This window comes from Octopus sinensis, linkage group LG23 (genome assembly GCF_006345805.1).
Source record: "Octopus sinensis linkage group LG23, ASM634580v1, whole genome shotgun sequence".
NCBI lineage: Eukaryota > Metazoa > Mollusca > Cephalopoda > Octopoda > Octopodidae > Octopus > Octopus sinensis.
The window spans coordinates 4,313,305-4,337,079 of record NC_043019.1 but is presented as its reverse complement, the minus strand read 5'-3'; the positions used below and the strand labels follow the sequence as shown (position 1 = coordinate 4,337,079).

Genomic DNA, 23,775 nt, shown 5'->3' with positions numbered 1-23,775 from the left:
AGCCAATTATAGAGGTCTTCCATTAATACAAACATTTTCATATCAAGTGGCAACATTCAAGAGAATGTATATATATAGACAAAGATGTGGATATATATATATATATATATATAACCCTTATTAATTATAATAAAGGGTTAAGTGGAACAAGTTGTTCAAAACCACATACCGAAAATATTAGAAATAGCAGCCAAATAGATCACTATTTCTCCTACTAATAAAAAAGTCTCCATAAATGTAGAGATGCTAGCGGACCGTTAGATCGTTCAATGTCGCCTGATCGAGCAGGTGTAATGGGTGAGTTTTTTTCCAAGCATTTCTAGATTTATAGGAAATATTATATTAACAAGGAAATGAACTTTGGTTCTAGTCCAGAAACGATTCATCTATAATTAATCCAATAGGCTGGGATTTCGTTATTTTCTTTCTCTTATATATATATATACGGGTTATAAATTCTGTTTGTTTGTGGAAACTTTTTTACTAGTAGGAGAAATAGTGATCTATTTCTAATATTTTCGGTATGTGGTTTTGAGCAACTTGTTGCAATTAACCCTTTATTATAATTAATATAATTCTTACCAAATATGGTCTTTTTCATACCGAAAAATCTACTAGGCGAAATTTATTCACCCTTTTTTGTATATATATAGGCGTAGGAGTGGCTGTGTGGTAAGTAGCTTGCTTACCAACCACATGGTTCAGGGTTCAGTCCCACTGCGTGGCATCTTGGGCAAGTGTCTTCTACTATAGCCTCGGGCCGACCAAAGCCTTGTGAGTGGATTTGGTAAACGGAAACTGGAAGAAGCCTGTCATATATATGTATATATATATATATATGTGTGTGTGTGTGTGTGTGTTTGTGTTTGTCCCCCTAGCATTGCTTGACAACCGATGCTGGTGTGTTAAGTCGCCGTCACTTAGCGGTTCGGCAAAAGAGACCGATAGAATAAGTACTGGGCTTACAAAGAATAAGTCCCGGGGTCGATTTGCTCGACTAAAGGCAGTGCTCCAGCATGGCCGCAGTCAAATGACTGAAACAAGTAAAAGAGTATATATATATATATATATATATATATATATATATAGAAGTGATATCATCAGCAACAACAACTACAACAACTATTGAAGCAAACAACAAACAACAAAGCCCAGTGATTTTCCATACCTCACAACTCTCAAAACTAAGGTAGACAAGATGTTCCATAGCTATTGCGTAACCTTCAACTTCTAGGACACAGCTCATAGTTGCTTTGGGGTTGACTTGCAGAACATCCTGGAAATATTCCCTGGCATTATCGAATGACTCTTGAAGAAGACTGCAGTGGGCAACGATGTTAAGAACCTCGATTTTGGCACTGTTGTTGGGATCGATCTTGTTGTAGATGTACAACGACTCCAGGAATGCTTGTAGAGCACTGCTCATGTCATGCCTGTAATACGATAAGGTAAGGTTAATGAATAGCAGAGCATAGAGGTGGGGGTTGATGGTGTTGGTGGTGGTGGTGGTCGCTGTGGTGGCAGTTGTGGTGATGGTGATAGAGATGGTAGTGGAGGCGGTGGTGGTGGTTGTGGTGGTGGTGGTGGTGGTGGTGGTCATGGTCGCAGTTGTGGTGATGGTGATAGAGATGGTAGTGGAGGCAGTGGTGGTGGTTTTGGTGGTCGTGGTGGTGGTGGTGGTTTTGGTGGTGGTAGTTGTGGTGATGGTGATAGAGATGGTAGTGGAGGCAGTGGTGGTGGTGGTCGTTGTCGTCGTGGTTGCAGTTGTGGTGATGGTGATAGAGATGGTAGTAGAGGCAGTGGTGGTGGGGGTGGGGGTCATGGTCGCAGTTGTGGTGATGGTGATAGAGATGGTAGTGGAGGCGGTGGTGGTGGTGGTTGTGATTGCAGTTGTGGTGATGTAGCCCCTTGTGAGTAGTAAAGAAATAGGTAATAGTAGGGATTTTGATGGTCATAGTAGTAATAGTGATGGTGGCGGTGGTGGTGATGATGATGATGTCAACAGTGATAGTGGTAGTGGTAGCAGTGGTACTGCTGCTGTTGTTATAAGTGCTGGTGATGGTGACAACTATATTGAGTTGAGATTTACAAAAAGCAAAAGATGAAGACAGGTGTGTAAACGACAAGCAGGTGTAATAGTTTAACGCTCGGGAAGGTGAGAAAGTCTTTTATGTTTTGAGCCTACGCTCTTCAGCAGAAAGGAACACGAGGAAATAGACAGAGGGAGAATAAAAAAAGAAAGCTTTAGTAGCTAGTGGTCAATCATGGCAATGGCCAGAAGGAGGTGGTCAGACAGGAGAGCTAGGAAGAAGGGGAGATAATAAAGTAGTAGTGATCCCAAAATGAAGGTGTGCGTGCGTGCGTATGTGATAGCATGTGACAATGAAGATGATGATAATGATATGATCATGACGATAATGATAATGATGGTGATGATGGTGATGATAAAAAATGTGTCTGGAAGGCGATTTGGCTGCTATTTTTTGTAGGCAAGTGCAGTGAGACCTCGCTGTCAGCTTTTTTGGCACTGATATTGTTAGCAGCAGCTGTAGTAGTAGTAGTAGTAGTAGTAGTATTAGTAGTGGTATGGTGGTAGTGGTGGTGGTAGTGGTGGTGGTGGTGGTAGTAGTGGTGGTGGTGGTAGTAGTAGTGGTGGTGGTGGTAGTAGTAGTAGTGGTATGGTGGTAGTGGTGGTGGTAGTGGTGGTGGTAGTAGTGGTGGTGGTGGTGGTAGTAGTAGTAGTAGTAGTAGTATAGTGGTGGTGGCGCTAGTGCTGCTGCTGCTGCTGGTGGTACTAGTAGTAGTAACAGCAGTGGTATTATACTAGTAGTACTAGCAGCTGCAGCAGTAGTAGTAATAGTAGTAGTAGCAGTAGTGATAGTGTACTACTAGTAGTAGTAGTAGACATAGTAGCAGCAGCAGCAACAGCATGTAGCACTTAATGTTTGCTGGTATTGAGTGAGTAGCAGTGATAGTCATGTGTGGTTGTGATGGTAGTGGTTGTGATGGTAGTGGTGGTGGTGGTGGTGGTGCTACGAGAATAGTGGAGCTAACACACTTGACTAGAGTGGTTGGCCTAATTAAGGTAATTACATTTTCAAATGGGATTTGAGCAATACAATCACCACATTTTCAAATACTTTGACCTTGACCATAAAATTTAGTTGGTCAAATAAAAACAAATTCTCAAATAACTTGACCAATGGCTAAATAAAGATACTTCACTAATACGACAGACCAAATGAGGAGTACTTACATCCTCAAATACACTTGACCAGTCTGGTTCAACAGTTCAGAAGTAATCAGATGGTGCCAACTTTGTTTCTTTAGAATGGCTTTCGATTTCGAGAGGAATCTCAGTGCGGTTTCTGGAAGGAAAATAAGAATGACAAACAAAAAAAAAAATATAGATAAAATAAAAAGGCCTTACTCTTTACTCTTTACTCTTTTACTTGTTTCAGTCATTTGACTGCGGCCATGCTGGAGCACCGCCTTTAGTCGAGCTAATCGACCCCAGGACTTATTCTTTGTAAGCCGGGTACTTATTCTATCGGTCTCTTTTTGCCGAACCGCTAAGTGACAGGGACGTAAACACACCAGCTTCGGTTGTCAAGCAATGCTAGGGGGACAAACACAGACACACAAACACACACACGCACACACACACAATATATATATATATACATATATACGACAAGCTTCTTTCAGTTTCCGTCTACCAAATCCACCCACAAGGCATTGGTCGGCCCGGGGCTATAGCAGAAGACACTTGCCCAAGATGCCACACAGCGGGACTGAACCCGGAACCATGTGGTTGGTTAGCAAGCTACTTACCACATAGCCACTCCTGTGCAAATCTTCTTAGATTTGCTGTATGAAAAGAGCATACATGTTCGCAATATGAAACTTGACCCATAGTTCTTTCTGTTCGGACTGAGAAAAAACGCATATACGGATAGCATCTTTGACTTGGTAATATTATTAGTGTGTATCATATGTTGAAGACAGGAACGATGACTTCCCTTTGCAAATACTGATAGGCCAGAAAGTGTGTCTATAGCCAGCAGGAGGAGGTGTCCTCCAGGGGCTACAAGCTACAGTAGCATCCACCCTTACGGGTTAGCCATATTTAAATGGCAAATATACTTCACGATGAGTTGCAGCTACTATTTATACCACGCTCAGAGATTTATTATTATTAGCAAAATTTTTTATATATAAAAAGACGCGGGAGTGGCTGTGTGGTAAGTAGCTTGCTTACCAACCACATGGTTCCCGGTTCAGTCCCACTGCGTGGCACCTTGGGCAAGTGTCTTCTACTATAGCCTCGGGCCAACCAAGGCCTTGTGAGTGGATTTGTGTAGACGGAAACTGAAAAAAACGGCCGTCGTAATATATATATATATATATATCTATATATATGGTATATATATATATATATATAATGTATATATTATATATGTATATATATATGTATATATATATGTATATATATATGTATAATAATATATATATATTATATTATATGTATATATATATATTATATATATATATATTATATATGTATATATATATATATATATTATATATATATGTATATATATATATGTATATGTAGATATATATATGTATATATATATATATAATATATATATGTATATATATATAATATATATATATATATATATATATATATATATATATGTATATATATATATATATATATATATATATATATATATATATATATACAATAATATATATACATATATATATATAATATATATATATGGTGTGTGTGTGTGTTTGTGTGTCTGTGTTTGTCCCCCCCCAACATCGCTTGACAACCGATGCTGGTGTGTTTATGTACCCGTCACTTAGCAGTTTGGCAAGAGAGACCGATAGAATAAGTACTAGGCTTACAAAGAAAAAGTAATGGTCTTGATTTCCCTGACTAAGAGTGGTGCTCCAGCATGGCTGCAGTCAAATGACTGAAACAAATAAAAAAAAGAGAAAAAGAAAGATACTCATCTGTTGTTTCTCCCTTTACTTTCTAACTATAACTTTTGATTTGTATGAATTCTTAACCCCTTTTCAACTATATATATATATAAAACAAATAAATGTGCCCATTTAAAGCCTAGCCAGGCTCATGAGCCCCGTCTCCCGGTTTCAATGGCGTATGTGTTCCCCAGCTGGAAGGGACGCCAGTCCATTGCAGCGTTACTCATATTTTGCCAACTGAGTGAACTGGAGCAATGTGAAATGAAGTGTTTTGCTCAAGAACACAATGTGTCGCCCGGTCCAAGCATCGAAACCACAACCTTACGATCATGATGCTGACAGCCTAACCACTAAGAAAAGTGCTTCCACATATAATATATATATATAGGCGCAGGAGTGGCTGCGTGGTAAGTAGCTTGCTTACCAACCACATGGTTCCGGGTTCAGTCCCACTGCGTGGCATCAGGCAAGTGTCTTCTGCTATAGCCTCGGGCCGACCAATGCCTTGTGAGTGGATTTGGTAGACGGAAACTGAAAGAAGCCTGTCGTATATATGTATATATATATATATGTGTGTGTATATGTTTGTGTGTCTGTGTTTGTCGCCCCACCATCGCTTGACAACCGATGCTGGTGTGTTTACGTCCCCGTCACTTAGCGGTTCGGCAAAAAGAGACCGATAGAATAAGTATTGGGCTTACAAAGAATAAGTCCCAGGGTCGATTTGCTCGACTAAAGGCGGTGCTCCAGCATGGCCGCAGTCAAATGACTGAAACAAGTAAGAGTAAAAGAGAGAGAGTAAAAGAGTATATATTACATATATTCTTTAAATATTTGCTTGTTTCACTCATCTGACAGAACAACCATCGGCTTGCTATTTCCTCAAAACATGTACCGAGGGTTACGATAATCAAACATCCAGTCAACATCATAGTGTTTAGAGTGATCACCAGCGATGTTGACGTTGTGCCTCCATTCATCTTCCCACATAGCTTCTGACTCAACAGAGAGGCCTACATCATCAAGTTCCTGGAAGAGGTAGTGCTGCCCTGGGTCAAGAGGGTGACTACTGGAAGACCTTGTTTTCTGGCAACAGGACTCTGCACCATGCCGTACAAGCAGGAGAACCCTGCCATGGCTGTCAGACAATTTCTGCGACCACACTACCCCTAACATCTGGCTACATAGCTCCCCAGATTACAACCCCTTTGATTATTATGTGTGGGGCACAGTTAAGCAAGAGACAAACAAAATTCCTTGTAATGCCAAAGATGAACTGAAGGCAAAGATTATGGCAGCATTCACCAAGTTAAACAAGGAGACCATCCAGAAGAGTTGCAGGAGATTCTGAGGCCACAATGTGCATATACATGTATGTATGTATACATATATATATGCATGCTTGCATGCGTGTGTGTATATATGTACATATGCACATACATATACAGGCTTGTATGTGGTGTGTGTGTGGTCTGTGAATAAGTATGTATGCGTGTATGAGTGCTCAGCCACTTACACGTTAATTTCATGAGCAGGCTGTTCCGTTGATTCGGATCAACCGGAACCCTCATCGTCGTACCCGACGGAGTGCTTCCATCCAGTATAAAGTACCCCAAAGTGAGATAGACCCCAAAACCACATGATTGAGAAGTAAACATCTCTTAACCACGCACTACACAATTATGTTTGCTCCTAGGCATGAGTTCAATGAGATTCTCCTGTTATTTCTAGCAGACTGAATGCCTGTGGGCTTGTACTAAAAATTCGAGGAGGGTGCTGAAAAGTTCCAGGCTTTTGGGCAAAAGAAAATACAGGAGGATCAGAAAATAATGATTTTAGCCAACATATTCCCCTCTCAGATTCACATACTTATTGCAGTAGCCCTTCAGTTTTTCAAACCCCTGTAAAAGAACTCAGGAAGTTGGGCCTCCAAACAGGCCTTTCTGAATATCCTTATTGCCAAGGACTTTTCAGCACCCCTTCAAAAAGCAAGTGATTATATATGTACGAGAGAATGCTGAAAAGATCCTGGCTTTTGGTAAAAGAAAATACAAGAGGATCAGTTAATTATGATTTTATTCAACATATTCCCCTCTCAGATTTAAACCCTTATTGTTGAGGCAGGTGAAATTGAAATCAAAGTCAAAGTGAAATTCGATGACGGGCACGAGCACTCTACAAGCATGATCGTTGACAGAGCAGCTAACTGGCTTCTGTGCCAGTGGCACATAAAAGGCACCGTTCAAGTGTGATCGTTACCAGCTTCACCTTACTGGCACTTGTGCCCAATGCTAGTAGGGTGCTAAGAGCACCATCTGAGCATGATCGTTGCCAGAGCAGCTAACTGGCTTCTGTGCTGGTGCCATGTAGGAGGCACCATTCGAGTGAGAACGTTACCAGCTTCACCTTACTGGCACTTGTGACCCATGCTAGTAGGGTGCTACGAGCACCATCCGAGCATGATCGTTGCTAGAGCAGCTAACTGGCTTCCATGCCGGTGCCATGTAGGAGGCACCTTTAGAGTGGGATCGTTACCAGCATCACCTTACTGGCACCTGTGCTGTTGGCATGTGGAAAAAATTCGAGCGAGGTCGCTGCCAGTACTGCTTGACTGGGCCCCATGCCGGTGACATGTAAAAGCACCCACTACACTCTCGGAGTGTTTGGCGTTAGGAAGGGCATCCAGCTGTAGAAACTCTGCCAGATCAAGACTGGAGCCTGGTGCAGCCATCTGGTTCAACAGCCCACAGTTAAACCGTCCAACCCATGCTACATGGAAAGCAGACGTTAAACGATGACGATGATTGCAGCAGTTCTTCAGTTTTTTCTAAACCCTGTAAAAGAATTTAGAAAGTTGATCCAACATGCAAGGCCTTTTGCAATATCTTTAACCCTTTAATGTTCAGATTACTCTGTTAAATGTAATATTTTTTTTACTCAAATTGTTTTGAATTAATCATACATTATCTTATAGCTTTGAAGTTTCAATGATGTGATTGCTTAGTTTTAGAATGTCAATGTAGGTTAGGTGTGAGGGGCTAGATATGGCCAGTTTGAATATAAAACATATAGAATATTTGGGCCGGATATGGCCGGTTTAAACACTAAAGGGTTAAAGCCAGGAACATTTCAACACTCACCTCATAGATTTTAGAAGTAAAACTTGACAAAAGAATACTTACCATGGTTTCCACGATCACGAGACATTAATTTTGCCACATTACAATTCGCCACGACAGATAATCTGGGATTTATTGGAGCAACTTTCATTCTTTCCCTTAGAGAAGCATTATAAAAAATGAACGCTTCGTCATTCTGTGAGCCTTCTGTGGAAAGAGAAAAGGAAATATCAGGTAAAAATGTCTGAAGACACATGTGGTGACCTCTGGATGGCAGTTAATGCAAAGGGAGGTAACTATCTCCTCACACATGTGGCAGGATCAGAAATTTAAAACTGAAGTCAAAAAATACAAAAAGAATAGAAAAAAAAATTTCCATTACCATCATCATCATCATCACCATATTACGTCCATTGTCTCTCCTGGCATAGGTTGGATGATGCAACCAGAGCTGGCAGGCTGGGTAGCTGTACGAGACCCTAGTCTAATTCGGCATGGTTTCTGTGGCTGGATGCCCTTCCTAATGCCAACCACTTTACAAAGTGTGCAGGATCCTTTTACATGGGACCACATGAGCATTTTTACATGCCACCACACAAGAACTTCTATGTGACACTGCATGGAGGCTTTTTTGTGACGCCACACAGGTGCTTCTACATGTCGCCACATGGGTACTTTTACATGGCATCAATATGGGTGCTTTACACAACCAGAAGTTTCAGTCTTAACACTTCTGCTGTGGGGTACAGGTCATCTTGACATCCATATATATATATATATACTGCATCCCTTGGATATACATAAAAATATCGTGTACATTAAAATACATTAAGAGGTTTCCAAATAGGAAAGCCTTATGCTAGAAAGAGCAGTAAAAATGGTAAACGTTTTTAATTTTCATTCCTTTCAAGAATTTATCCCTAGTTAGTGGTTTGAATTTTCTACTGCTCTTTCTAGCACAAGGCTTTCCTATGATGGAAGCCTCTTAATGTGTTTTAATGTACACGATATTTTTATGTGAATAATATATAGTCTATTGACTAATTTTTTTGTGCTAGGCCACTGGTAATAATAATTCCTAAATTCTTATTACCCTAATATTATTCATATATATATATATATATATATAATATATATATATATATATATACCAATTAAGGACTGAACACGAAAAAGTGGACAGTCAACATGCTAGATATAGACGTCAATCGCCATTCTCCACAAAAGATTATGTTCTCAGATCAAACTCAACACAAAACCATAGCAATAAACAATTGAAAATATACGAAAAATAATACTCATCCATGTACTGAATCAGTTTCGACTATTATTATCCGTAAGGATACCTGTAGTCTTCGTCAGCATGGCTGATATAAATGCAATTTGCTGAACTAGATGCAAAAACGAGGTGAAAGGCATTTGAAATACACATTCGAATGTAATCGGTTGAACTCTACGCACATGATGATACTCCGGTATCGTTTTTGCATCTAGTTCAGCAGATTTCATTCAGACCGGCCATGCTGACGAGAATACGGGTATCCTTACGGATAATAATGGTCGAAACTGATTCAGTACATGGATGAGTATTGTTTTTCGTATATTTTCACTTGTTTATTGCTTGGGTTGGTGTTGAGTTTGATCTGAGAACATAATCTTTTGTGGAGAATGGCGATTTGACGTCTATATCTAGCATGTTGACTGTCCACTTTTTCGTGTTCAGTCTTTAATTGGTATATATAAATATTTAATCTTCGGATTCTTTTTTTAATATGCTAGACCACTGGTTTTAATTGATAAATATTGATTTCTACCCTTAATTAATTTTATATATATATATATATAGTAAATCCAAAAAAAATGAAGAACAAACACAAAAAAACAACAATGCAAGGACATGGTACATGTAAAGTATTAGCAGAAGCTTGGGGAAGGAAAGAAGGGTGGTTTTACATTTCGAGCAGAGCTCTTCTTCGGAAACAGTGGAAAGTCCAATAGAAAAGGAAGACGAAATACAACAATAAATAAAAACCATTATACTCACTCCTTTCATAATTAATACCCATTGTATTTAACATAATAGCTAGACTGGGATGATGTGATGGAATTTTCCCCAAATTTTCTGACAGTAGTTTTTCACATCTATCATAGTAACCTGCAAAAAGAAACATCACCTTTATATGGATAAATAAAAAAAAAAAACCCACCTGAACAGAAAAAAGAAAGACAATGGTTTTATGAGATCATCTAGAGGTAATTAAGCTCGTGAAACCTTCTGTTAACCATTAATAACATTTTAACAAAATTTTAATTCATTTATTTATATTATACAGTTCTATATTTTAGAGATGAGGAATTATGTACATTATTTACATTTGACGGATATTTGTCCTCATCTTGTTTGTTAACATGTTTCGGCTGATATACCTTCCAGCCTTCATCAGGTGTCTTGGGGAAATTTCAAACCTGGGTTCTCATTCCTAAGGTATTTTTCAATGTTATTATTATTGAGTGAGAGAGCAGTTCATGCCATCAAAGTGACACTGGGGTAAAATATACGAAGCCCAATATACCCATCATGACTACCCGTCTGATAAGGGTACACCAGGCACATGCATCACAACCATATGTGCGCGACATGGTGATCTCATATCAAGATAAACAGCACATGACCTTGCAGGTGGGGCCCAGTTAGAAATTTCTTCAGGTTGAGTAGCCCATCCGGCTCAAAAGGTCCCTGAATAAGGGTTGTTTAAGGATGTTGAAAGAACCACCCATGTTTCCAGAGGTGAATTATTCAAACCCCAAAGAATCCCTCTCAACACATGGCTATGATGCTCCCACACTACTTCTTCTTCTTCTTCTTATTATTATTATCATTATTATTCAGGTCACTGCTTGGAATCGAACTTGGAATCTTGGGGTTAGTAGCCCGTGCTATAAACCACTAAGCCATATGCCCATGGGCGTAGTGGTTAAGAGTGCAGGCTACTAACTCCAAGATTCCAAGTTCGATTCCAAGCAGTGACCTGAACAATAATAATAATAATAATAATAATAATAATAATAATAACATTGAAAAATACCTTAGTAATGAGAACCCAGGTTCGAAATTTCCCCAAGACACCTGATGAAGGCTGGAGGGTATATCAACTGAAATGTTGTGTTAACAACAAACAAGATGAGGACAAATATCCATCAAATATAAATAAGGTAAACAATGTAAATAATTTATTTATATATTTTCTGTCTTTGATCTGTAACTATTTTTTGCTTCTGTCTAGAAATAAAGGGAAATGACTACTATTCACTTCCAAACTTTGCTTTTGAGACCTGGACATCAATGCCTTGAAACTGACCTATTTTTCATTACACTTCAGACAGATTTAGTGCTGAGTTGCTGAAGCAGAAATATCATTATAGAAAATATTCTACTCAATACCACAGATTTGTTTATCAGTTGCTTGATCTTAACCACTTGAGCACGTCCCTCAGTGGCTGACAATATGTGCTGGGGGTGGTGGGGAGCACCATAGCCATGTGTTGAGAGGGATTCTTTGGGGTTTGAATAAATGTAACAAAAGCAAAGTTTGAAGGATTATTAGATATTTTTCATACTTTCTAGGGATAGGAAATACCAAATAACAGTTGTTACCCAAGGACAAAAATTATGTTACACAATGGGCCAAAAGGATGAAAGGCAAAGTTGACCTCGGCAGAATTGAACTCCGAACGCTAAGTATATTTCACCCAGCATGCTAACGATTCTGCCAGCTTGCCGCCTTATGATGATGGAGATAACAATGACGATGATAGTGATGATGATAACGATAACAATGATGATAATGATGATGATGATGATGATGATGATGGTGGTGGTGGTAGGGGTGATGATAATGAAGAGGGCCAAAAAGTAACCCCACCCCCACCCATGAAAGGATAAATTTGCAACTTTTCTCTTTTACTTGTTTCAGTCATTTGACTGTGGCCATGAAGGAGCACCACCTTTTTTAGTCGAGCAAATCGACCCCCAGGACTTATTCTTTGTAAGCCTAGTAGTTATTTTATCAGTCTCTTTTGCTGAACTGCTAAGTTACGGGGACGTAAACACACCAGCATCGGTTGTCAAGCGATGTTGGGGGTACAAACACAGACACACAAACGTATACACACACACATACATATATATACATATACATATATACGACGGGCTTCTTTCAGTTTCCGTCTACCAAATCCACTCACAAGGCTTTGGTCAGCCAGAGGCTATAGTAGAAGACAATTGCCCAAGGTGCCACGCAGTGGGACTAAACCCGGAACCATGTGGTTGGTAAGCAAGCTACTTACCACACAGCCACTCCTACATTGCAAATAATCAATGTCACTTAAACCTCAAAATCAAAGCACCATATTCTGTTCCTCTGTTTCCTATTTTAAAATTCATATCTGTAGAATGGAAATATTTAAAACAGTCTTCTTGGAAAATATGTAATTCATAATTTACTTAAACACAAGTATAATTAATGAAACGAGGAAATAGCTTGTTTTTTGTTGGGGTTTTTTTTGGGGGGTATTTTTAAAAATCTTTAATGAATTACAAATAGAAGACTTCATACATGTTTTCTACATATATGAAGGGGTGTAGAAAACCTCCTGGCTTTGGGTAAAACCAAATACAGGAGGATCTATTAAATCATGATTTTATTCAACATATTCCCTTCTCAGATTCACACACTTATTACAGTGGTCCTTCAGTTATTCTAAGCCGTGTATAAAACTTAGAAGGTTGGGCCCTCCAACCAAGAATTTTCCAACACCCCTTTGTGTGTGTATATATATATATATATATATATATATATATAGGCGCAGGAGTGACTGTGTAGTAAGTAGCCTGTCTACCAGCCACATGGTTCTGGGTTCAGTCCCACTGCGTGGCACCTTGGGCAAGTGTCTTCTACTATAGCCTCGGGCCGACCAAAGCCTTGTGAGTGGATTTGGTAGACGGAAACTGAAAGAAGCCCGTCGTATATATGTATATATATATATATATATATGCGTGTGTGTGTTTGTGTGTCTGTGTTTGTCCCCTAGCATTGCTTGACAACTGATGCGGGTGTGTTTATGTCCCCGTTACTTAGTGGTTCGGCAAAAGAGACCGATAGAATAAGTACTGGGCTTACAAAAGAATAAGTCCCGGGATCGAGTTGCTCGATTAAAGGCGGTGCTCCAGCATGGCCACAGTCAAATGACTGAAAACAAGTAAAAGAGTAAAATATATATATATATCAAAATAAGCAACAAGGATATCCAAGGTAGTGTAGTACAATCGTTTCATGCTACTTCATTTTATTAAACACTGTAAGTATTACATCAGTTTTAAAAGTGTTTAATAAAATGTACTACACTACCTTGGATATCCTTGTTGCTTATTTTGATTACAATCACCCCATTTGATTTATATGGATAATACCATACCAAATTCTTAATTACCATATTCATCTGAATCTAAATTTTGCTGAACTTATATATATATATACTGGAAAGCAATACTCTCGTATTGCATTACTATTTTCATTGAAACTTCTTCACTGTTCTCGTTCTGGCATTCAGACGAATGTACTGGCATAGATGTGGCAACATTTGAAATATTGTCGAGGTTTATGCAGCTGATGAAGATATATCAAATATACGCTTGCCAAGCATATTTTGAAAAATCCGAAACCGGTACTGCATTATCCTTTATCTAGGTTTTTCATTTTTCAGATGTTTTTCCAAGAGGTAAGACAATTCTTTTCATGTTTGTTGCACACACGCATCTTTACTAGTACATACGCAGTGAAGCTATACATTAGCGTCGTATTTATTACGTTCACTATTTTCCAGTAGATATCGGTGCTTCGTTGTACCATTTATTTACTTTTATGTATATATATATATATATATATGAGGTTGTGCTAAAAGTTCCTGGTTTTGAGTTAAGGAAAGTTCAGGAAGATCAGTTAATTATGATTTTATTCAACATATTCCTCTCTCACATCCACACACTTAATACAGCAGTCCTTCAGTTTTTATGAGCCCTGTAAAAAACCTCAGAAATGTTGGGCCTCCAGCCCAAGCCTTTCACAATACCTTTGAAGCCAGAAACTTTTCAGCTCCCCTTCATACATAATTTTGAATATTGAAATGTGCAGATGTGCTTAATAAGGATACAGCCCTTGATTATAACCCCTGCAAGATACTAAATAGTTTTATATATATATGTATACTCTTTTACTCTTATACTTGTTTCAGCCATTTGACTGTGGCCATGCTGGAGCACCACCTTTTAGTCGAGCAAATTGACCCCAGGACTTATTCTTTGTAAGCCTAGTACTTATTCTATCAGTCTCTTTTTCCGAACCGCTAAGTTACGGGGACGTAAACACACCAGCATCAGTTGTCAAGCAATGTTGGGGGGACAAACACAGACACACAAACATATACACATACATATATATATATATATATATATACATATATACGACGGGCTTCTTTCAGTTTCTGTCTACCAAATCCACTCACAAGGCTTTGGTTGGCCCGAGGCTATAGTAGAAGACACTTGCCCAATGTGCCATGCAGTGGGACTGAATCCGGAACCATGTGGTTCGTAAGCTAGCTACTTACCATACAGCCACTCCTACGTCTATGTATATATATATATATTCTTTTATTCTATTATTTGTTTCAGTCATTTGACTATCACCAAGAAACTGACCCCAGAATTTATTGTTTGTAAGCCTAGTACCTATTTTATCAGTCACTTTTGCCAAACCACTAAGTTACAGGGACATAAACACACCATCATTTGCAGTCAATTGATGGTGAGGGACAAGATTTGGTCAGCCTGAGGTTATAGTAGAAGACAGTTGCTCAAGGTGCCACACAGTGGGACTGAACCCAGGACCATATTTTTATTTTAGTTATTAGGTGGGGAAAGGTTATGGGAGTAAACTCAGACAGAAAATCCTGAAATTGCATACTGCATGAAGGGCACTGCTACAGAGCACTGCTCATGGGTTTAGCCATATTCTGTGACCTGCCACCTGCTATTTTAATCATCTTTGTCTCTTGTGAGAAGAGCTGTCTTATCTTGGTTCACCCTGAATGTGTGGAGACAGGTGGAGAGAGCTGCTGCGGCTCTACACAAACCACAACAACTTAGGACAAATTCTTGGCACCAAGCACCAATATCTCTCACAAACATGGCAGAAACAAGGATCCCACACAAGAAGGCAGCGAGCTGGCAGAATCGTTAGCACGCCGGGCAAAATACTTAGCGGTATTTTGTCTGCCGCTACGTTCTGAGTTCAAATTCTGCCGAGGTCAACTTTGCCGTTCATCTTTTCGGGGTCAATAAATTAAGTACCAGTTATGCACTGGAGTTGATGTAATTGACTTAATCCCTTTGTCAGTCCTTGTTTGTCCCCTCTATGTTTAGCCTCCTGTTTTTTTTGCCTGTCGCTAAGTTCTGAGTTCAAATTCCACCGAGGTCGACTTTGCCTTTCATCCTTTCAGGGTCGATAAATTAAGTACCAGTTACACACTGAGGTCAATGTAATCGATTTAATCCCTTTGTCTGTCCTTGTTTGTCACCTCTATGTTTAGCCCCTTGTGGGCAATAAAGAAATAAAAAACAATTATCCCCCACAAGGGTACACAAATGAACAAAGTGCTAGGCTGGACCCCAAAGTCGACCAACACTGACGCTGTTAGCTTTAAAACAATTTTTCTTTTAACTTTCTATATGGAGCATTCCAGTAATTTGTGTTTAGTGGTGTACCAGTAACCTTTGAGGGCAGAGGGGAATTTGATCTTCAGTGAAGCATGAGTTTGAAAAGATTTGAGAACCACACTATATAGTTTTTTTCTCAAGCCACGCCTGGCTCATTAGGGCTGATTTCCCTGTCTCTTGGCAGGTGAGCTACAAGATGCAGGAGTAAGAAGTGAGAGAAAGTTGTGGTGAAAGAGTCAGCAGAAGTTTTGCCATTACCTTCTGTCAGAGCCGCGTGGAGCTTAGGTGTTTTCGCTCATAAACACACACATCCCCCAGTCTGAGATTCGAACCGGCGATCCCTCGACCACGAGTCCGCTGCTCTAACCAGTAGGCCATGTGCCTCTACACACTATATAGTTTGCTCAACCACAACTAGTATTACCTATTTCTTTACTACCTACAAGGGGCTAAACACAGAGAGGACAAACAAAGACAGACAAATGGATTAAGTCGATTATATCGACCCCAGTGCGTAACTGGTACTTATTTAATCGACCCCGAAAGGATGAAAGGCAAAGTCGACCTTGGCGAATTTTGAACTCAGAACGTAAAGACAGACGAAATACTTATTTCTTTACTACCCACAAGGGGCTAAACACAGAGAGGACAAACAAGGACAGACAAACGGATTAAGTCGATTATGTTGACCCCAGTGCGTAACTGTATTTATTTAATTGACCCTGAAAGGATGAAAGGCAAACTCGACCTCGGCGGAATTTGAACTCAGAACGTAACAGCAGACGAAATACTTATTTCTTTACTACCCACAAGGGGCTAAACACTGAGAGGACAAACAGGGACAGACAAACGGATTAAGTCGATTATGTTGACCCCAGTGCGTAACTGTACTTATTTAATTGACCCCGAAAGGATGAAAGGCAAAGTTGACCTTGGCGGAATTTGAACTCAGAACGTAACAGCAGACGAAATACCGCTAAGCACTTCGCCCGGCGTGCTAACGTTTCTGCCAGCTCACCGCCTTCAAACAACTAGTATTACCATTACCACCACCACCACCACCAACAATGGCAACAATGCTACAACACCACCACCGCCAAGACCATCCATACCACCACCACCATTAAAGAACATAATACAGTTTATTACCAATGAGCGAGAGGTTGTAGGCCATGATAGAGGCAGAGTTGATCTTCACGTGTTGCGCCATCTGAGGACTGACATCTTTGACGACCATGCTGTAGCCTTTTTCTGCAGAACTGATGAAGAAATTGAACAATCATCATCATCATCATCATCATCACTTACTACTACTATCACTGACACCACCATTACCATCATCATCATCAACATCATCATCACCACCACCACCATAACTACTATCACTGACACCCTCATTACAATCATCATTACCACCACCACCACCACCACCACCACTATCATCATCATCATCATCTCCATCACCACTGCTATCATCACAATCATTATCATCAGCAACAATAGCTTTCTTAGACTTGTCATTATTGTTTACACCACTATTATCTGCTGATATATCCTCCTCCTCCTCATCATCATCATCATCATGATCACATCTCTAAGGTAGTGGAGACAGCTATTAGCAACAATGTTCTGGATCACCTTGAATCTCTTCCTCTCTTTCTCTTTCTCTCTCCGTCTTTCTTCCTCTATTTATCTCTCCATCTTTCTCTTTCTCACTTCCTTCCTCCTCTCTCTCTCTCTCTCTCTCTCTCTGTCCGCTCACTGACCCCCCAGAACATCTCTCAGTGACCCAGATCCACAAGACCCCTCCTGACTTACGTCACTCACCAAAGGACTCTCACTTTACAGAAGTTTGATGAAAGCAATGCTGCTCCTCCAGATACAAACAAAAACCCTTTTTATGGTGCCTGACATGCAAAAAAACACCTGTCAAATCTTCCTCCCTAGAGGGCCCCACCAATCTCTCACCTCTTGGACAGGTAACTTCTTATCAGATCGCACCATTATGGTGCAACTGATGGACTTCCTGCAGTCCCACTTTTGACCTCTTTTGTCCCACTTTTGACATCCCATATATTTTCATTCAGAGACGTTTTGCAAGTATATATTTGAATGAAAACATACATTCACTGTACTCTGTGGTATTTATCACTTATTTTTAACCCAAAATTAACTATTATTCTTTTATTGCAGCGTGGAAGGTGTTTGTAAGCCGTTTAAGAACACACAAAAAAAAAACCGTTAGATTCAGTTTCAACATTTTAATTTACGGAGATGTACTCGCATAGCAAGTGACCTGATCTGAGATCGTGTGCTGGAACGAAAACAATTGCAGCGTGGAAGATGTTTGTAAGCCGTTTAAGAACACAAAAAAAAAACCGTTAGATTCAGTTTCAACATTTTAATTTACGGAGATGTACTCGCATAGCAAGTGACCTGATCTGAGATCGTGTGCTGGAACGAAAACAATCAGTTGGAAGAGTGTGGAAGATGTTTGTAAGCCATTTAAGAACACAAAAAAAAAAACCGTTAGATTCAGTTTCAACATTTAAATTTACAGAGATGTACTCGCATAGCAAGTGACCTGATCTGAGATCGTGTGCTGGAACGAAAACAATTGCAGTGTGGAAGATGTTTGTAAGCCATTTAAGAACAACACAAAAAAAAAAACGTTAGATTCATTTCAACATTTAAATTACGGAGATGTACTCGCATAGCAAGTGACCTGATCTGAGATCGTGTGCTGGAACGAAAACAATTGCAGTGTGGAAGATGTTTGTAAGCCATTTAAGAACACACAAAAAAAAAACCGTTAGATTCAGTTTCAACATTTAAATTTACGGAGATGTACTCGCATAGCAAGTGACCTGATCTGAGATCGTGTGCTGGAACGAAAACAATTGCAGTGTGGAAGATGTTTGTAAGCCGTTTAAGAACACACAAAAAAAAAACCGTTAGATTCATTTCAACATTTAAATTTACAGAGATGTACTCGCATAGCAAGTGACCTGATCTGAGATCGTGTGCTGGAACGAAAACAATTGCAGCGTGGAAGATGTTTGTAAGCCGTTTAAGAACACAAAAAAAAAACCGTTAGATTCAGTTTCAACATTTTAATTTACGGAGATGTACTCGCATAGCAAGTGACCTGATCTGAGATCGTGTGCTGGAACGAAAACAATTCAGTGTGGAAGATGTTTGTAAGCCATTTAAGAACACAAAAAAAAAACCGTTAGATTCAGTTTCAACATTTAAATTTACAGAGATGTACTCGCATAGCAAGTGACCTGATCTGAGATCGTGTGCTGGAACGAAAACAATTGCAGTGTGGAAGATGTTTGTAAGCCATTTAAGAACACACAAAAAAAAAAACGTTAGATTCATTTCAACATTTAAATTTACGGAGATGTACTCGCATAGCAAGTGACCTGATCTGAGATCGTGTGCTGGAACGAAAACAATTGCAGCGTGGAAGATGTTTGTAAGCCATTTAAGAACACAAAAAAAAAAACCGTTAGATTCAGTTTCAACATTTAAATTTACGGAGATGTACTCGCATAGCAAGTGACCTGATCTGAGATCGTGTGCTGGAACGAAAACAATTGCAGTGTGGAAGATGTTTGTAAGCCGTTTAAGAACACACAAAAAAAAACCGTTAGATTCATTTCAACATTTAAATTTACAGAGATGTACTCGCATAGCAAGTGACCTGATCTGAGATCGTGTGCTGGAACGAAAACAATTGCAGTGTGGAAGATGTTTGTAAGCCGTTTAAGAACACACAAAAAAAAAACCGTTAGATTCAGTTTCAACATTTAAATTTACAGAGATGTACTCGCATAGCAAGTGACCTGATCTGAGATCGTGTGCTGGAACGAAAACAATTGCAGTGTGGAAGATGTTTGTAAGCCGTTTAAGAACACAAAAAAAAACGTTCGATTCACTTCAACATTTAAATTTACGGAGATGTACTCGCATAGCAAGTGACCTGATCTGAGATCGTGTGCTGGAACGAAAACAATTGCAGCGTGGAAGATGTTTGTAAGCCATTTAAGAACACACAAAAAAAAAAACGTTAGATTCATTTCAACATTTAAATTTACGGAGATGTACTCGCATAGCAAGTGACCTGATCTGAGATCGTGTGCTGGAACGAAAACAATTGCAGTGTGGAAGATGTTTGTAAGCCGTTTATGAACACACAAAAAAAAAACCGTTAGATTCAGTTTCAACATTTAAATTTACAGAGATGTACTCGCATAGCAAGTGACCTGATCTGAGATCGTGTGCTGGAACGAAAACAATTGCAGTGTGGAAGATGTTTGTAAGCCGTTTATGAACACACACAAAAAAAACCGTTAGATTCAGTTTCAACATTTAAATTTACAGAGATGTACTCGCATAGCAAGTGACCTGATCTGAGATCGTGTGCTGGAACGAAAACAATTGCAGTGTGGAAGATGTTTGTAAGCCGTTTAAGAACACACAAAAAAAAACCGTTAGATTCAGTTTCAACATTTAAATTTACAGAGATGTACTCGCATAGCAAGTGACTTGATCTGAGATCGTGTGCTGGAACGAAAACAATTGCAGTGTGGAAGATGTTTGTAAGCCATTTAAGAACACACAAAAAAAAAAACCGTTAGATTCAGTTTCAACTTTAATTTACAGAGATGTACTCGCATAGCAAGTGACCTGATCTGATATCGTGTGCTGGAACGAAAACAATTGCAGTGTGGAAGGTGTTTGTAAGCCATTTAAGAAACACACAAAAAAAAAACCGTTAGATTCAGTTTCAACATTTAAATTTACAGAGATGTACTCGCATAGCAAGTGACTTGATCTGAGATCGTGTGCTGGAACGAAAACAATTGCAGTGTGGAAGATGTTTGTAAGCCATTTAAGAACACACAAAAAAAAACCGTTAGATTCAGTTTCAACATTTAAATTTACAGAGATGTACTCGCATAGCAAGTGACTTGATCTGAGATCGTGTGCTGGAACGAAAACAATTGCAGTGTGGAAGATGTTTGTAAGCCATTTAAGAAACACACAAAAAAAAACCGTTAGATTCAGTTTCAACATTTAATTTACAGAGATGTACTCGCATAGCAAGTGACTTGATCTGAGATCGTGTGCTGGAACGAAAACAATTGCAGTGTGGAAGATGTTTGTAGCCATTTAAGAAACACACAAAAAAAAACCGTTAGATTCAGTTTCAACATTTAAATTTACAGAGATGTACTCGCATAGCAAGTGACTTGATCTGAGATCGTGTGCTGGAACGAAAACAATTGCAGTGTGGAAGATGTTTGTAAGCCATTTAAGAACACACAAAAAAAAAACCGTTAGATTCAGTTCACACATTTAAATTTACAGAGATGTACTCGCATAGCAAGTGACTTGATCTGAGATCGTGTGCTGGAACGAAAACAATTGCAGTGTGGAAGATGTTTGTAAGCCATTTAAGAAACACACAAAAAAAAAACCGTTAGATTCAGTTTCAACATTTAAATTTACAGAGATGTACTCGCATAGCAAGTGACTTGATCTGAGATCGTGTGCTGGAACGAAAACAATTGCAGTGTGGAAGATGTTTGTAAGCCATTTAAGAACACACAAAAAAAAACCGTTAGATTCAGTTTCAACATTTAAATTTACAGAGATGTACTCGCATAGCAAGTGACTTGATCTGAGATCGTGTGCTGGAACGAAAACAATTGCAGCGTGGAAGATGTTTGTAAGCCATTTAAGAACACACAAAAAAAAAACGTTAGATTCAGTTTCAACATTTAAATTTACAGAGATGTACTCGCATAGCAAGTGACTTGATCTGAGATCGTGTGCTGGAACGAAAACAATTGCAGCGTGGAAGATGTTTGTAAGCCATTTAAGAACACACAAAAAAAAAACGTTAGATTCATTTCAACATTTAAATTTACAGAGATGTACTCGCATAGCAAGTGACTTGATCTGAGATCGTGTGCTGGAACGAAAACAATTGCAGTGTGGAAGATGTTTGTAAGCCGTTTATGAACACACAAAAAAAAAACCGTTAGATTCAGTTTCAACATTTAAATTTACAGAGATGTACTCGCATAGCAAGTGACCTGATCTGAGATCGTGTGCTGGAACGAAAACAAAAGCAGCGTGGAAGGTGTTTGTAAGCCATTTAAGAAACACACAAAAAAAAAACGTTAGATTCACTTCAACATTTAAATTTACGGAGATGTACTCGCATAGCAAGTGACCTGATCTGAGATCGTGTGCTGGAACGAAAACAAAAGCAGCGTGGAAGGTGTTTGTAAGCCATTTAAGAAACACACAAAAAAAAAACGTTTGATTCACTTCAACATTTAAATTTACAGAGATGTACTCGCATAGCAAGTGACCTGATCTGATATCGTGTGCTGGAACGAAAACAAAAGCAGCGTGGAAGGTGTTTGTAAGCCATTTAAGAAACACACAAAAAAAAAACGTTTGATTCACTTCAACATTTAAATTTACGGAGATGTACTCGCATAGCAAGTGACCTGATCTGAGATCGTGTGCTGGAACGAAAACAAAAGCAGCGTGGAAGGTGTTTGTAAGCCATTTAAGAAACACACAAAAAAAAAACGTTAGATTCATTTCAACATTTAAATTTACAGAGATGTACTCGCATAGCAAGTGACTTGATCTGAGATCGTGTGCTGGAACGAAAACAATTGCAGCGTGGAAGGTGTTTGTAAGCCATTTAAGAAACACACAAAAGCCGTTAGATTCACTTTAACATTTAAATTTACAGAGATGTACTCGCATAGCAAGTGACCTGATCTGAGATCGTGTGCTGGAACGAAAACAATTGCAGCATGGAAGGTGTTTGTAAGCCGTTTAAGAAACACACAAAAGCCCTTTGATTCACTTCATCATTTAAATTTACAGAGATGTACTCGCATAGCAAGTGACTTGATCTGAGATCGTGTGCTGGAACGAAAACAATTGCAGTGTGGAAGATGTTTGTAAGCCGTTTAAGAACACACAAAAAAAAAACCGTTAGATTCAGTTTCAACATTTAAATTTACAGAGATGTACTCGCATAACAAGTGACCTGATCTGAGATCGTGTGCTGGAACGAAAACAATTGCAGCGTGGAAGGTGTTTGTAAGCCATTTAAGAAACACACAAAAGCCGTTAGATTCACTTCAACATTTAAATTTACAGAGATGTACTCGCATAGCAAGTGACTTGATCTGAGATCGTGTGCTGGAACGAAAACAATTGCAGTGTGGAAGATGTTTGTAAGCCATTTAAGAACACACAAAAAAAAAACGTTAGATTCATTTCAACATTTAAATTTACGGAGATGTACTCGCATAGCAAGTGACCTGATCTGAGATCGTGTGCTGGAACGAAAACAATTGCAGCATGGAAGGTGTTTGTAAGCCATTTAAGAAACACACAAAAGCCGTTAGATTCACTTCAACATTTAAATTTAGGGACATGTACTCGCATAGCAAGTGACCTGATCTGAGATCGTGTGCTGGAACGAAAACAATTGCAGTGTGGAAGGTGTTTATAAGCCATTTAAGAACACACAAAAGCCATTCGATTCACTTCAACATTTAAGTTTAATTTGTGTCAAAATTAAATTTTACATTTAAATTTAACTAGCAGTATCGCCCGGCGTTGCTCGGGTTTGTAAGGGAAATAACTATATAAGCATATTGAGAGAGTTATAGCCAAAAACTAGCAAAAAAATGTATTAAAAATGGAAAAAAAATTATGGTAATTTTTTTTAAATCGTTGACTCATCGTAGACATTTTTATATAATATATATTATTATATAATAGCGAAAAAAATGCATTAAAATGGAAAAAATGATGGTAAATTTTTTTTTA

The 23,775-nt window shown here is 38.9% G+C and overlaps 1 protein-coding gene across 2 annotated transcripts in view; it reads right to left on the bottom strand.

The window, feature by feature from the left end:
- The window catches only part of LOC115223562, a 53,578-nt gene that overhangs the window by 3,454 nt on the left and 26,349 nt on the right, over window positions 1-23,775 (bottom strand). For both annotated transcript variants that reach the window (XM_029794199.2, XM_036512384.1), the window contains exons 6-10: window positions 17,044-17,153; window positions 10,168-10,278; window positions 8,187-8,330; window positions 3,257-3,368; window positions 1,169-1,433 (exon numbers count right to left, since the gene is read on the bottom strand). In XM_029794199.2, the coding sequence (XP_029650059.1) occupies window positions 1,169-1,433; window positions 3,257-3,368; window positions 8,187-8,330; window positions 10,168-10,278; window positions 17,044-17,153 (742 nt within the window). The remainder of the gene's footprint in view (window positions 1-1,168; window positions 1,434-3,256; window positions 3,369-8,186; window positions 8,331-10,167; window positions 10,279-17,043; window positions 17,154-23,775) is intronic.